We start from the raw sequence: 16,811 nt of genomic DNA, 5'->3' as shown, positions 1-16,811 counted from the left end.
ATTTCAAAAGATTTTTTTTAAATGTGATCTTATTCAGATCATATAAGTCATAGTTCTGAGTATGAGGAAATTAAAAATCAGTACATTATTAGGTATCCACTGTGTGTTAAATCTTTTATGAGATTTTTACTCATTTTAGCATTGAAAAATCTTCATTAACAGCTCTTTAAAGTAGATGTTTTCTTCATTTTACATATGGAGAAATGGATTGATCAAATGACTTTCTATCCTATGAAATTAAACTTTAATCCATATGTGTAACATTAAAAATGTAGAAAATTTGGGGTTATGAGAACATGACTCCTGAGCTATAGTATATTCAATTACTTTGAGTATGTTTTCTGATTCTTCATGTGTCTAAGGTTTTTCTCAGATGGCATGTCAAAAGGAAAGCAACTGTGAGGACCAATGGCTGAGGGTGCATATAGGGGAGGAGAGCACTCTGGCTAGAACCTGTGGCTACATGGCTATCCACACCTCATTTTCTTTTTTTTTAAGATTTTATTTATTTATCTTTAGAGGGGAAGGGAAGGAAAGGAGGAGAGAAATATCAATGCATGGTTGCCTCTCCTGAGTCCCCTGCTGGGAACTGGCCTGCAACCCAGGCATGTGCCCTGACTGGGAATCGAACCGTGATCTTGTTGTTCTCAGGCCCACGCTCAATCCACCGAGCTACACCAGCCAGGGTGTCACACCTCATTTTCTAGAGCAGAAAGGTGTGTCACTGATTCTGTGTTTCTGTCTAGGAAAACCTCTGGATATGTAGCTTAGTTAGAAGCAGACACCAACTGACCTGGTACTACAAAACAACACAGAAAATCTATCATTTAGTATCTCAGTGATTAATGCAGAGGAGAAGGAACAAGGTGATTACTTTTACTGAATAATTCTATAGAACAAAAATTTACTGACTACCCCTTCCTGACAGAGGTAAGGTGAACCAGGGTGAGAGCATATGCACTCAGGGGCTCTTCACAGCCTCATCCTGGCCTCAGCTATCCTGATTCTCATGAGCTTCTTTTCATCCCTTCAACACTCTGGTTTGTTTCTGCCCCAGGGCTTTTATACCTGACCCATGTTTGCCTGGGGCACTCATTCTGTCTGCATTTGGTGGATGCAGCCACATCTTTTAGTTCATAGCACTAAATGTCACTTCCTCCACATGGCCACCATACCCATCTGAAGAAGTAGTGGCTCACCTCCTCCAGCTCTTCAGTTTCATCCTGTTCCCATTCTAGTTTATGGTATTAAGGGCTGTCAGAACTGATAAGTTGTGTTCGTCTGCTTGTTCTTTTGTGTTTATTCTCCTGCATCTTTTTTTCACCATTGTATTCCTAATGCCTAATACAGCCCTCTGAAAGGAAATGCATGGTGTGTTTGCAGTGAAGATGAAAGATGGAGGGAGTGGAAAAATGAGTGGGCAGTGGGTGTGTTTCTGCTGTGAAACAGTGGGGTCATGAGGTAGAAACAAGAACGTTATGGCTCTTACACCTAGAAGCTGAAAAAAGACAAGGGATAATGATGAAGGGAGAGCTGTGGCAGACAAAAGAGCTACTGGCAGAGAGGGATGAGGCATGAGAAGGAGGGGCAGAGAAAGCATTGTGGAGGAAGAATTGAGCTGAGCTTGGAAGAATGCAGGAGAGTATTTCTTTCAGGCAGTGGACTTCAGGGTATAGGCATCAAGGGCTGCAAATTGGGTGTATAACTGACTCACCAAGTGCTGTGGGGAATTGTCAGGATGAAGTAAATCACTCACTTACTTACCTACTACATACTCAGATTACTGACAATGTGCTAGCACTAGGGCACACTGTGCCCTAAAACCATAGGGCACAATATGAGTAGGGCAGATACAGTTCCTACTCTGAAGAAACTGACAGCTTCAGAGATCCATTTGGATCCAGTGGATCCAAACAGGCAGGTATCCATTTATGTATGCCCCCAAGAGCCATGCCCAATACTCTATAGTCTGTGGGTCACGTTGAAAGGCCTGTTTGTAGACTGATCACTTTGGCAACAGTATGGGCAGATCCGTGGAGTCCAGACTAAAGCCATGAAGATGCTGGAGCAGGAGGCTCAGAGCAGAGTGGGCCAACTATGTGATGGATGGCCCCAGGGCAGGTGTGTGACTGGGCGAAGGGCATTAAGGACCGTGTGACTAGAAACAGTGAGGGATAAGGATGGGGAGAAAATCAATGGTGTCTTCTGAGACGGGGTAAAAGAAACAACAGGTGGGACTGAGGGTAGGGCGCTTGGGTCAGGCCTCTTACCTGTGCCTGAGCCAACATTGTCACTCTAGTGCCCTCACCACAGGTCCTAGATGGAAAACATAGCTCTGTAAATACAGCCCTGGCTTAGAAGCCTCTATCCAACCCTACCCCACACAGGCCACCTCACCAGAAACAACTAGCCGAATGGGATTTTCTGACTGGCTGTGTAATACATTGTTCTTTTTTTTGCTGTGGCCGCAGGCTGATTTACTCTTTGGGGAGCATTTCTCTAGCCTGTGCCCTTAATATCCAGGGTGATCTCATCAAGTATTTCCAAAAGCCATGGTTACAGCAAAGCAGTGCCTGGAGCTCCAGAGCTACGTGAAGCCCATAAGGCAGAAAGCCCTCCAGGGCTCATGCTCCCTGTTGCCTATATGGCAGGTCCCACTCCTGGCTGGGCCCCCGGTTTTTCCTCCCCACTCCCTCAATTTCTCCCCCTCCTGGCAGAGCCCTGAGCCCCCTGAGTGGTTGCTATATTCTTATTCCTAATGGTGACTCTTTCCCTTTTAGCCTTGGTTCCTTTAGATTTATGTGTTACCTCCTTTGGTAAAATTCCATCTGGCCTGGGAACACAGACATCAGATGGAAAGTCGGAGGGAAGAAGGGATGGAGGGAGGGAAGGAGGGAAGAAGGAAGGAAGGCTGGGAGGTGTCACAGGGAATAGGACTTCCATCTAGTTTTCCTCTGTTATTCATAATAGTTAACAGGAGACTGATTTGGCTGATCCTGGGCCTCTGATTTCATTTTGTAGCTTCTTTTTAAAAGAATTTTTATTGACTTTATTAGATTGACATTGGCTAATAAAATTATATAGGCTTTATGTGTACAATCCAATAATACCTCATCTGTATATTGTATTGTGAGTTCACCACCCAAAGTCAAGTCTCCTTCTGTCACCATTCATCCCCTTTTACCCTCTTCTACTTCCCCCATCCCCTTTTCCCTCTGGTAATCACCATACAGTTGTCTATGAGATTTTTTTATGCGTAATTCCTTCATCATTTTTATCCAGCTCCCCAACCCCCCTCCCGTTTGGCCAACCTCAGTTTCTTCTCTGTATCTGTAAGTCTGTTTCTATTTTGTTTACTTTGTTAATTAGATTCCACATACCAGTGAAATCATATGGTATTCATCTTTCTCTGACTGGCTTATTTCACTTGGCATAATATACTCCAGGTCCATCTATAGTATTGCAAAAGGTAAAATTTCCTTCTTTATTACAGCCAAGTAGTATTCTATTGTGTAAATGCATCACAGCTTTTTTATTCAATCATCTATTGATGGGACTTGGACTGCTTCCACATCTTGACTATTGCAAATAATGCTGCAATGAACATAGGTATGCATATATTCTTTCAAATCAGTGTTTCAGGTTTCTTCACATATATTCCCAGAAGTTGAATCATGGGGTCATAAGGCAATTCCATTTTTAATTTCTTGACAAAACTCCATACTATTATCTACAGTGATTGCACCCATTTGCATTCCCATCAAAAGTGCAAAAGCGTTCCCTTTCCTCCACATCCTCCCAAGGGCTTGTTTGTTGATTTATTGATGGCAACCATTCTGATAGGTGTGCAGTCATATCTCGTGGTTTTAATTTGCATTACTGTGATGATTAGTGATGCTAAGAATCTGTTCATGTTTACTGGACATCTGTATGTCCTCTTTGGAGAAACGTCTATTCAGGTCCTTTGCCCATTCTTTTAATTGAATTATTTCTTTCTGTGTGCGTGTGTATTGAGTTGTATAAGTTCTTCATGTATTTTGGATATTAACGCCTTATCAGATATATCATTGGCGAATGTGTTCTCCCAGTCACTGGGCTGTCTTTTCATTTTACAGATGGTTTCCCTTCCTGTGCAAAAACTTTTTAGTTTGATGTGGTTCTCTGTGTTTATTTTTTCTTTTGTTTCCCTTGCCTGAGGAGATATATCAGAAAACATATTGCTACAAGAAATGTCAGGTTTTTCTTCCTGTTTTCTTCTTAGATTTCTAATGGTTTCCAGTCTTACATATTTTATCAATTATATTATTACAGTTGCCCCATTTTCCCCCTTTATCTCCCTCCTCCCTGAACCATCCCCCTCACCCTCCAGCACCTGCCACCCTCCTACAGCTCATGTCCATGGGTTGTACATATAAGTTCTTTGGCTTCTCCATTTCCTACACTATTCTTAACTTCCCTCTGTTTTGTGCCTACTAATTATGCTTCCTATTCCCTGTACCATTTCCCCCCATTGTCGCCCTCTTCCTCCCCACTGATAATCTTCCACGTGATCTCCATTCTGTGAATCTGTTCCTGTTCTAGTTGTTTGCTTAGTTTTGGTTTTGCTTTTTAGGTTCAGTTGTTCATAGTTGTGGGTTTGTTGTCATTTTACTATACATAGCTTTTGATCTTCTATTTCTTAGATAAGTCCTTTTAACATTTCATATAATAAGAGCTTGGTGGTGGTGAACTCCTTTAACTTGACCTTATCTGGGAAGCGCTTTATCTGCCCTTCCATTCCAAATGATAGCTTTGCTAGACAGAGTAATCTTGGATGCAGGTCCTTACCTTTCATGACTTTGAATATTTCTTTCTAGCACCTTCTTGCCTGTGAAGTTTCTTTTGAGAAATAAGCTGATAGCCTTATGGGAATTCCTTTATAGGTGACTATCTCCTTTCCTCTTGATGCTTTTAAGATTCTTTCCTTATCTTTAATATTACATAACTTAATTATGATGTGCCTTGGTGTGCTTCTCCTTGGGTCCAATTTCTTTGGGACTCTCTGGGCTTCCTGGAAGTCTATTTCCTTTGCTAGATTGGGGAAGTTTTCCTTCATTATTTGCTCAAATACATTTTCCATTTCTTGCTCTTCCCTTTCTCCTTCCAGCACTGTCATGATTCAGGTGTGGAAACATTTAAAGTTGTCCCAAAGGTTCCTAAAACTCTCCTCATTTTCTTGAATTCTTGTTTCTTCATTCTGTTCCAGTTGGATGCTTATTTTTGCTTTTGTTCCAAATCACTGATCCAAGTCCCAGTTTCCTCCCCTTCACTTTTGCTTCCCTGTATATTTTCCTTTGTTTCACTTTGTTTAGCCTTCCTTTCTTCCTTCATTTTGAGACTAAGCTCAATCAATTCTGTGAGCATCCTGATTACCAGTGTTTTGAACTCTGCATCAGATAGGTTGGCTATCTCATTGCTTAGTTCTTTCTCTAGAGTTTTGATCTTTTCCTTCATTTGGGCCATATTTCTTTGTCTCAGTGCACCTGTTATGTTATGTGTAAGGGGTGGAATCTTAGGTATTCTCCAGGGCAGGGTAACCCTCTTTGCTTCGTTGTGGTGCTATCTGGAGGGTGGGGTCAGAGGAGGAACAATGCTGCTTCCTCTGCTCTAGTCACACTTTCCTGCACTTTCCTGCTGTCAACAAATGGCATGTGTTCTTTAGGTGCTGATTTGCAGGCGGGTGGGTTTATGCATGTTTTTGGACCTCATGAGTCTCTTCAATGTACTGTCCTGTGATGCTGGGTGTGTTTCTCCAGCTGCCACAATCCCCACGGATCTTTTCCACAGCCTATGGTTTTGAGTCTTTAGTTTCCTGTGCTGAAACCCAGGGTTAGCAGTCCATCTCGATCCCCTGCTTTCTACCAGGCTTGTCTGCCATGAATGTGAGATCATCAGTGTGGGCCATCAGCTGCATTCTCTCTTGCCCCTCCAATACTCTGGTTGAGTGTTTTTTCAACTCCTTGGTTATTTGACTTCTATGCAAATGTTTTTCTAGCAGTTCTGGTTATTCTTTCTTTTGCTTCTTTTGGTTGTGTAAGGAAGTGAAGTGTTTCTACCTATGCCTCCATCTTGGCTCCAATCAGCTTAGTGTTAATTATTCCTATCCATAAACACATTATTTGCCTCCACTTATTTGTATCTTCTTCAATTTCTTTCTTCAGTATCTTATAATTTTCCAAGTACAGGTCTTTTTGGTTAAGTTTATTCCTAGATATTTTATTTTTTGATGCAACTGTAGTTTCTCTTTCTGATATAGTTCATTATGGGTACATAAAATTGCAACCACATTTCTGGATATTTACTTTATATCCTGCTACTTTACTGAATTCATTTATCAGTTCAGATAGTTTTTTTTGGTGGAATTTTTAGGGTTCTCTACATACAGTTTCATGTGTTCTGTAAAGTGAAAGTTTTAACTTCTTCAATACTATTTAGATGCCTTTATTTCTTCTTCTTGTCTGATTGCTATGCTTAGGACTTCCAGTACTAGTTTGAATACGAGTGGTGAAAGCAGACATCCCTGTCTTATTCCCAAGCTTAAGAAAAACATTTTTAGTATGATTTTGGCTGTGGCTCTGTCACATGTGGCTTTTGTTGCACTGAGGTGTGTTCCCTGAGGTGTGTTCCCACTTTGCAGAGAGTTTTTAATGATAATTGGGTGCTGGATGTTATCAAATGACTTTTCTACACTTATTGATGATAATGTGAGTTTTATCTGTCAATTTGTTTATGTGTGTTTCACGTTTATTGATTTGCAGATATTGTACCAACCTTGCATCCTTGGAATAAATCCGACTTGGTCTAAGTGTATATTTTTTAATGTATTGCTGGATCCAGTTTACAATATTTTGTTGAGTATTTTTGCACTTATGTTCCTGAGGGAGACTGACTTATAATTTTCTTTCTTTGTAGTGTCTGTATCTGGTTTTGGAATCAGGATAATGTTGACCTCATAAAATAAGCTTAGGAGTCTTCCCTCCTGTTGATGGGTTTGGAACAGTTTGAAAGGATAGGTGTTAGTTTTCCTTTGAATGTTTGGTAAAATACACCTGTGAAGCAATCTGGTCCAGGACTTTTGATTGTTGGGAATTTTTTCTATCACTGCTTTGATTTCATTAGCTGTGTTCAGTCTATTCTGATTCATCCTGGTTGAGTTTTGGAAGACAGTATGTTTCTGGGAATTTATTCATATTATTCAGATTGTCCAATTTGTTGGCATATGGGTATTGGTAATATTTCCTTACAATGTTATGTATTTCTGTGGTGTCAATTGTTACTTCTATTTCATTTCTCATTTCATTTATTTGGGTCCTCTTTTTTCTTGATGAGTCTGATTAAAGATTTGTCAATCTTATTTATCTTTTCAAAAAACCCACTCTTGTTTTCACTGATCTTTTGTATATACATTTTTAAACTCTATTTCATTCAAGCTGAAGCAAAAATGGTTTCTTGGCTTTCCCTTTTCACCTTCTCTTTTATTTCTAAAATGGACATAACACTAGAATATAGTGTTATATCCATTAGAATAGAATGGATAAGTGGATATAGAATATAGTGGGGGATTCAATGAGGCAGTCCATGTACTGTGGTAGGACACCCAGGACAGAGTAAGGGCTCAATACATGGCAGGTAAATTTTTTTATGGTGCTTTGTGTTTTTCCTCATAATTACAGAAAAACTAGAGAAATTTTTGAAAATCTGTATAATTATAGAGAAAAGAATAAGCCTTTGAATCGTTCTTCTTGTTATCAGTTTCAATCTCTCTTCTACACTACACAGAAGAATAAGGTAGCAGGCTACATACATACATATATAGATTTATACATCTCCTTCATTTTAAGATACTATCAAATTATTAACAGCTTTTCAAGGAAAGGGGTAAAGGTGGCGGAACCACGTTACCTTAAAAATACATTTATAGATTTAAGAAAAATTAAAATTTGAAAAACAGATCTTAGAATTGGAAAGATAAGGAATTAAAAAGTGAATTGGAACCTACATATTGGGTTAGCCAAAAAGTTCATTTAATTTTTTGTGTACGATGGCTCTGGTAGGGCTTAGTTTTCTTTAACTTCATTTGAAACAATTTTGTTAGATTGTATTGTGAAAGCTATCACATCAGTGTGCATTTAAAAAAACTTATCAAAACTGGTACATTTCTGTGCAGCCATTTTAATATTGAAGATGAAAGAAGATACTCAACATTTTGGTGTATTATGTTTTATTATTTCAAGAAAGGTAAAAACACAAATGAAATGCATGAAAAGATTTGTCCAGTGTATGGAGAAAGTGCTGTGACTGATCAAATGTGTCAAAAGTGGTTTGCAAAGTTGCTTGGTACTACTGCCATTTCCAACAAATAACTCTTTGCTGTGGTTGGGGCTGTCTTATGCATTGGAAGATGTTTAGCAACACTCCTGGCCTCCATCCACTAGAAGCCAATAGTGGCAGATAGCTGACATACTCAAACTATCCAAATCAAAATTTACTGATGAAAATGAAAAATGTGTCTTTTATTTTACAGAAAAAACTAAATGGACTTTTTCGCCAAGCCAATGGACATACAACTGATATCTAACTTTCTTCACTTTAATGTGAGTATTTCTCCATGACTTTGGGAGACGGGAGAGTGTCCTCCAAACCACAGTTGTGAAAAAGCCCAGACATGGGGCCAGAGTGTCTTGAGTTTTACCCTTGCAAGCTCTATCATTCCCAATAAGCTCATTTCCCTCATCTCTGAAGTAGACTCGACAATAATCCTTCCCCTCATAGGGTAGTTCTAAGGATTAAATATAATGACAAAAGTAAGGGGCCAGCTCCCTGCTCAGGCCAGCAGGAGCACTCCTAAGTGATATCTTGGTTTGGTCAATTTTCCATTCCTCTCCACAGGGATCAGCAGCAAGCATTTTCCAACTCTCATGATATACATAACCAGCAATGCCAAGTGTTGATGAGGAAGGAAGGAAGGAAGAGGACAGGGTGGCAGAGAAAGGTGGTCAGAGGGTACACTTAGGAAGCAGGGGGCATTGAGTTTGGTCAGGAAGAGGGGTGGGTGAGAAGGGCTGCTATGAAATCAGGCTGCCAAGGAAGACAGTGGCTAGATCAGAGGGCTAGATGCTGAGCCATAGTCAGGGGATAAACACCCCTGGTGTTAACACCTCTTGTATTACCAGATTAACAGCACTGGCATTACCCTGTGGGCTAAAACACCAAGGGTAGCACAGGGGCTTGTTAATGGCCAGGTGATGACTGTCACAGCATCAGCTGCAATGGCTGTGATTATTGTAGCAGACCAGAGAGAAGCGCAGGCAAGAGTCTGAATGCTGGTGATACATGGAGAGTTTAGGATTTGAACTCTGGCTTGGCCAGGCTCTACAGCCTGGAACAAGTTCTTTTTTCAAAAAAGATTTTATTTATTTATCTTTAGAGGGGAAGGGAAGTAGAATGGGAGAGAAATATCAATGTATGGTTGCCTCTCATGTGTCTCCTGCTGGGAACTGGCCTGCAACCCAGGCATGTGCCCTGACTGGGAATTGAACTGCAATCCTCTGGTTTGCAGGCCCGCGCTCAATCCACTGAGCTACACCAGCCAGGCTGGAACAAGTTCTTTAACTTTCCTGTACCTCAGTCCCTCCATTGTAAAACATGGAGGAGAGACAATAAGTTCGCAACTGAGAACTTCTATACACCTTCAGCAGGAGCTGGGGACTCACTGGTTCCAGAAGTGTATTATCAGCAATGCTAATTGTCACCATTTCTAAAAAGGAGTCAGGAAAGAACCCAGTAGGATTTGAGCTGCAGGTTAAGAAGGGACCTAACAGCACAAATAAAAGTTGAGTTTTGTCTTTCATGTCACACAGATTAGTAATCACTACTGCTTCCATTAGTTATGCCTGCACGACCATGGGATCATGAGCTGATGTGTCTGGGCCTTGTTTTCTCTGGCATGACACAGGAATTGTAACATCTACTTCGCAGAGCTGTCATGAAGGTTCACAAAAGAATTTAGAAATTTTATCATTAATCTGGCCCAGTGTGAGTGCCCAGTAAATGGCAGTTCTTTTCATTACCAAAGCAAAGGAAGAAAGATGTCCTGAGAGTACCCAAGGCCCAGCTGGACCATGAACACTCATGGTCACTAACCAGGGCTATCAGGTTTCTCTTAGACCTAAGAGACCAGAGCACAAACTCTCACTTTCTTATCTCTCCCACAGGCTGGTGACAGTGTCCTGCTTGCCATTGGAGCTGTCCAGCCACCAGAAAAACACAATTTAGCCACTGAACTTGGTACAGGAACACTCAGGCTATGGATGACTGGGTAGCAGACATCAGTGGGAAGCAGCCATTGGTGATCTCACCTGAGAACCTCACAGAACATTCAATATGGCTCTCAGAAAAAGAATTTGTGAACTAAAAAAACCTCTCAATAATATAGGAAAAAATAAACATGGGGCTAATTCAAACAAAAACTGGTTGAAAATCTAGAATATAGCTTAATGTTCAATGTACATGGTGAGTTGGTAATACCTTCAAAGTGACACCTATCACATTGATGGCCTCTTTCAGCAGAGGATGCCTTGTGCACTGTGCAAGCTCTTCACATATCCAGACTCCGAGGGAGCAAATGGCAATGCACCTTTTGGAAAAAAAAAAAGGAGAAAGAGTCTCATGAAATTTAATGTTTTAATTCCTGTACCAAATTGTCTTAGTATTTTCAAATTATAAAAATATTTTTTAAAAGTAGCAAAAATTACAGTTACACTAACAGAATATCTTCTTGAGAAACAAAGATAAAGTACCCTCAACAGACCAGTTTCAGGACAAATAGAAATATTGATAATGGTTGGTAATTTGATATTTCATTAAGTAAATGGTAGATTTTCTGTTAATGTAACAGCCCACATAGTATTTATTTTTGCTGAAACTAATTTTCTATTACATTTTACTCCTTTGAGATACTTTTGAAGAAGAAAAATGTGAATCTTAGAAAAACTTAGAAGTTGAATTTGTCATTGTTTTCCTTACAATAAAATATATAACACCAACCACAAATAGAAGACAAATCCTGTATTTTGTTGTGAAGAATATTTGAATACAACTTTCAAAATAAGTTTCACTGTTATTTCTTTTAAACAGTGTGTTAAGACAAAGTAGTTTTTGAATTGTACAGTCCTTTACAAGTTACCTTTCTCAATTATAAATCAATTTTAAATGGTAACTCTCTTTGGAATTGATATGCTCCACTATCTTTTGCAATAATCAAAAAATCATATTCTTGTTAGTTTTTTTCCTGAAAGCCTATATGTACATTTAAAATATTTGCTCCTAAAACTACTTACTTTCAAAACAAAAAGGGGATTCCAACCACTATTTGGAAACAGACCCAAGCTGTACAATGTATCTGTTGTTCTTTGCAATAAGAGGTCACATTGAGGGCCACTCAAACTGGACATACTGCTCTGCTCTCCATATTGAACATTTCTTTGTATTCAATGTAATTCCACAATTAAAATCGTTGGGTTTTTTAAACCACCATGTTTCACTGGATTCTCTTCTCTTTAAATAAGGATAGACTAAGTACATCAGAACGAACATATTAAAATCCTTTGAAGACTGTGTCACCTTCTACCAAAACTCATTCAGTAAAGCAGTTCAACTCAGTTTACAAGCTGTGCCAGGTCTTTTTTTGTTTCTCCAAAACCAGCATTATTCAGGAGTTCCACACGATTCTCATCCTTGATGTTCCTGTCTCTTCTCTTGCCTAATTCCTATGCTTATTCTCATCTAGAAACTGTACTTTATTTACATCCTTAGTTTGCATTTACTCTACATTCTCATGTATTCCAGACCTTTTCAAAAAGTCTCTTTATTTTCCTGCAGTTTAACCCAGACGCTGTTTAACCCACTAAAATCTACACAACTTGGAATTATATTAAAAAATCCATTTTTACCTTTTTAAGAGCCCCACTTTCTTTGTGTGCATGTGTGTATGTAAATGAATGTACATATAAAAGTACATATATTTTTTACAACCAATTAACCTATTTGTTAAATATAATGTTAAAAGCAAAGATTTCTCATTTCTAGGAATACATGCATTACTCTGTTAACTACTAGGTTTGCACCAAGGAGAACATTTGTGACCCATTAAATGGCTTTATAATCTAAACTACTCTCATTTGCTTTGAGTTTTAAGCCACACAAGCTTATAGGAGCTCTTCCATGCTATTTTCTTTCTTTGAAATTTATCATTTAACATCCCTATTTAGCATCTTCTAATTCCAATACTCTTAATTATTCCTCATGCCTAGGCATTCCTGCCAATTAAGATTCTCTGCATCCCAAGTATGTCCTTTGTGATCCCAAGTGAGTTTTATGTATCAAGACTCTTTTTTTAGCTAATGGCAATACTACCTTCACTTTCACGCTGTCTTCCAGCACCGTCTCCTCTTTGCTACTATGCCATCTCATACCACTCCAATTTATAGAACAAAGCTTATTTTTCTAAATTATCACTCATAATTATCCTATATTTTCTTAATTGTCTCAATTTTTTTGAAATCTTGATCATATTTCAGTCTGCTTGCTTATCTATACTTACATGCCCTTAATTTCATAATGATTCCTTTTGTATGCAACTAAGAGAGACTGTCTCATACACATGACTTTCTACACTAAAGAAAAGGGGTTTAGGAAAAAAAAAAGTACTGACAACTTGTTGAAGTGCTGAATGTGGTGGCTGTAAAAGAAGGAAAAATCAAGGATTTTCCCTAAACTTCTGGATTAAAAGTCTAGTTAGATGGTGTCACTTACTAAGATGAAGTCCAAGAGACAGCAGACTCACTGGTTCTATTATGGTTGTGTTAAGTTTGGATGTATTAAGTTTGGATATGTTAAGACATCCAAGCTAAAATATCAAGTAAGCAGTTTTAATATATATGCCTGAATACATAGGGGTTCACAGAAGGGACTAGGTAAATAAACTCAGATTATCAGCAGGCAGGTGGCACTTAAAGTCTGGTGATAATGAATAAGAGTTACTAGAAAGTCACGGAGAGAAAAAGAGGGCCAGCCCTAAGCCTCCAGTGACTCTAACATTCAGAGGTTAGGAAGAGGAGGGAGATAGGAAAGAAGCAGGTGCAGTGATGTAGAAGCAAGTCAGATGTTTTAAGAACTGGCAATATTCAGGAAGAGGGCAGAGAGAGACTAACTTCAGAATTAGAAAGGTTAATGCGCATAGTAAAATTTCTAAGGTAACCTCTAAAAGAACTGAAAAAATGCCTATGACTTCTAAAGAAATAGAGGTAATAAATATAAAGTAGAAAAAATAATCTCAAAGAAAAAGAAAGGGAAGAAGAAAGGATGAATAGGAGGAAGGGAGAAAGGGAGAAAGGGAGGAAGAAAGAAAAGGAGAGGAAAAAAATTAAGGCAAGAGAAAGGAGAAATGAAATATTGAGAAAGACCACTAGCAGTGTATAAGATGAAAGAAATATATCTACATGTATCAATAATTGCAATGAACATAAATGAACTAACCCTTAAGTTAGAAAATAAAGATCAGACAAAATAAACATATAAAATAAAGTATGTATAGTTTTTTGAAAAAAGACAAGATTATATAAATGCTAAATTTATAAGGATAGAAATATTATTTAAAAATAGCTGGGTCAATATCAGATGAGTGGTCTTTAAGATTAAAAAAATTTACATACATATAAAATAAATACAAAATAAATACATAAATACATAATACATAAATACAAAATAAATACATAAATACATAAATGACAATTTTACATTATTTACATAAATACAAAAGATTTAATTCACTACAGATATAATTTTAAACTTTTTGCAGCTAATAACATAGCTTCAAAATATGTTAAAACAAAAATGAACAGATACACAAGGACAGATATCAGTGGGAGATTTTAATGTCTTTTTCTCAGTAAATGATGAAGTGATAAAAAATTAAAAAGAACATGAAATATTTAAAGGACATCATTTTAAAAATTAACAAAATAGACACACCTAGAACACAGCACACAACAATTAAAGAATAGTGTGACAGTTTTTTTCTAGCATACATGAGACACTTGCAAAAACTGATTACATATAGGGTCATAAAGAAAATCTCAACAATTTCTAAGACTGTTTATCAGGCAAACAGTATTTCTGACCAACAATGCAACCAGTAGCAAAAAGATAAATAGAAATAACCATATGTTTGGAAATTAAAAAATGTTTCTAAATAAATCATGACTCAATGAAAGAATCATAGCAGAAATTGGGATACATTTCTAATGAAAAAATTAAGTAAAGCAATTTCCTGATACAATACTTGTTATACTTTTTAGTGTGTGTAAGAGTGATGCAAAATAATAAGTATTTATTAACATTGTGTTTTACACATAAATGTGCATCTTATAATTGTAAAACGGTTTACTTTTATTAAACATTTACCTTGCACATTCACTTGGTTCCTCTGTGGCATTCTTCAGTAAAATATTTATGAGGTAATGCTAAAAAAAAGAAATTAAGTAAAATAAAAACTTTTATTTAGTAGTTGGTTTCCCGCATGTTCTGACTGTGTTCTAGGCAGTCGGGAGCTACTGAAGGACCAGGGACCTCTGGAGAGGCTCCCATTAGGGAGAACCTGAGGGAAGGAAACAAGGAGGCTTGGGGATAGCTTTCTGAGCAATCATGCTAGCCTAAAGAGCAGAGTTTCTGAGTATATAATAAAAAGCTAGCAAAGAAATGAGACTTCTAGATAGGAAAATCTTGGTTTTCTTTTACTTTATTTTATTAATTATGCTGTTACAGTTGTCCCATTTTTTCTCCACTGCATTCCCCTCTGCTCTGCAACCTCCTCCCACCAGCATTCTCCCCCCTCCCCCCCATACCCTAGTACATGTCTATGGGTCGTACATGTAAGCTCTTTGGCTTCAACATTTCCTATACTATTCTTAACCTTCCCCTGTCTATTTTGTACCTACCATTTATGCTTTTTATTTCCTGTACTTGTCCCTCATTCTCCTGCCTCTCCCTCCCTGCTAATAACCCTCCATATGATCTTCATTTCTGTGATTCTGTTCCTGTTCTAGTTGTTTGCTTAGTTTGTTGGGGGGTTTTTTAGGTTCAGTTGTTGATAGTTGTGACTTCATTGTCATTTTACTATTCATAGTTTTGATCATCTTTTTCTTACCTAAGTCTCTTTAACATTTCATACAATAACAGCTTGCTGATGATGAACTCCTTTAACTTGACCTTGTCTGAGAAGCACTTTATCTGCCCTTCCATTCTAAATTATAACTTTGCTGGAGAGAGTAATCTTGGATGCAGGTCTTTGCCTTTCATGAATTTGAACACTTCTTTCCAGCTCCTTCTTGCCTGCAAGTTTTCTTTGGAGAAATCAGCTGATAGTCATATGGGCACTCCTTTGTAGGGAACTGTCTTTAAGTGGATTATATACTGTACGCTGAATTATTGATTATAATTATGTACTACAGATAGGTTAGGTTGATCAATTTTGGGATTTGGAAAGCACTTTCTTTTTTGCCCCAAAGTCAGGGAAGCAGAGAATAAATGCTTATTTATTATCCAAGGAATAATTTGGAATTTAAAATTATTTGTACAATTTAATCAGGCCACAATAAAATAGAATATTTAGCTTATTTCAATTATTTCTTTTAAATTCATTTGATTGCACTAATGCAGCACAATTAAACTAAGAAAATAATTATAAAGGATGGTTTATTACATAATTATGACCATAAGCCTCATTAACAGATCTAATAAAAAACACCTGCCCTGGCTGGTGTAGCTCAGTGGATTGAGCACAGGCCTGTGAAGCACTCGATCACAGTTTGATTCCCAGTCAGGGCACATGCCTGGGTTGCAGGCCAGTTCCCAGCAGGGGACTCACGAGAGGCAACCATACATTGATATTTCTCTCCTTCTCTCCTTCCCTTCCCCTCTAAAGATAAATAAATAAAATCTTAAAAAAAAACACCTGAAGAACCTAACGGTTATAACTGGAGTATGCTCTGAATCTCATATATTTAATCCCCCTAAAACAGTCTTCTAAAAAACCAAAACTATTGAAACATTTAAACAATAGAGCAAAACTTTCAGACATAATTAGGTTACTATGTAATAATGGAAGAGATAACCATAGAGCTAGAATTATAAAATGCTAAACTTGAGATTTAGTCAAATGCATTATGTACCTTGACATCTTCAGTTCCTGTAGTGACTTCACTAACTTCTGGAACTGACTGCAGCAAAGGGATCTCCTGGTAGGTATTTGGAAAGCAGACAAGAGAGCCGAGAATGGTGAGAGCTTCTGAACGAGGTGCCTACACACAAAAAAGTGAAACAGATTCTACTTCCTGTAAGTTAGAAACTTTAGATAGGAGTCACATTTACTTTTTCATGCTTTTGAAAGGAAATCTTTATAATTATTTTATCTTAGATTAAAAATATCAACCTATGCCTGGTTATTTTTCCCCCAGGTGAATAATTAAGCAAACAGGTTTGCCTAAATAAAAAAGCAAATTTCCAAGGAATAGAAAATATCACTATTATTTAGATATAAAGAAGTACTGTGAAAACTGGTCTGCAGATTCATTCAGAGTCAGAAAAGCAAATGACTCAGTTGTAATTGTTTTATTTTTTTTCCTTTTTAGTCTTATGTTCTTGTCAAAGAAGGGTATATGATACCAACTTAATATTAGTTTTTCTGTGAAAATGGTTAATGAACATTCATAAGG

At 37.7% G+C, this 16,811-nt stretch overlaps 1 protein-coding gene across 4 annotated transcripts in view; it reads right to left on the bottom strand.

The window, feature by feature from the left end:
- Positions 1 to 16,811, bottom strand: part of RALGAPA2 (Ral GTPase activating protein catalytic subunit alpha 2) — a 381,676-nt gene that overhangs the window by 155,639 nt on the left and 209,226 nt on the right. For all 4 annotated transcript variants that reach the window (XM_037057016.1, XM_037057018.1, XM_037057015.1 and 1 more), the window contains 3 exons: positions 16,269 to 16,397; positions 14,503 to 14,561; positions 10,567 to 10,675 (listed from right to left, as the gene is read on the bottom strand). In XM_037057016.1, the coding sequence (XP_036912911.1) occupies positions 10,567 to 10,675; positions 14,503 to 14,561; positions 16,269 to 16,397 (297 nt within the window). The remainder of the gene's footprint in view (positions 1 to 10,566; positions 10,676 to 14,502; positions 14,562 to 16,268; positions 16,398 to 16,811) is intronic.

This window comes from Sturnira hondurensis, unplaced genomic scaffold (assembly GCF_014824575.4).
Source record: "Sturnira hondurensis isolate 20B ecotype Veracruz unplaced genomic scaffold, ASM1482457v3 Scaffold0009244, whole genome shotgun sequence".
In the NCBI taxonomy this organism is placed as follows: domain Eukaryota; kingdom Metazoa; phylum Chordata; class Mammalia; order Chiroptera; family Phyllostomidae; genus Sturnira; species Sturnira hondurensis.
The sequence above is the reverse complement of the archived record's forward strand: the minus strand, read 5'-3'. Positions and strand labels throughout refer to the sequence as shown.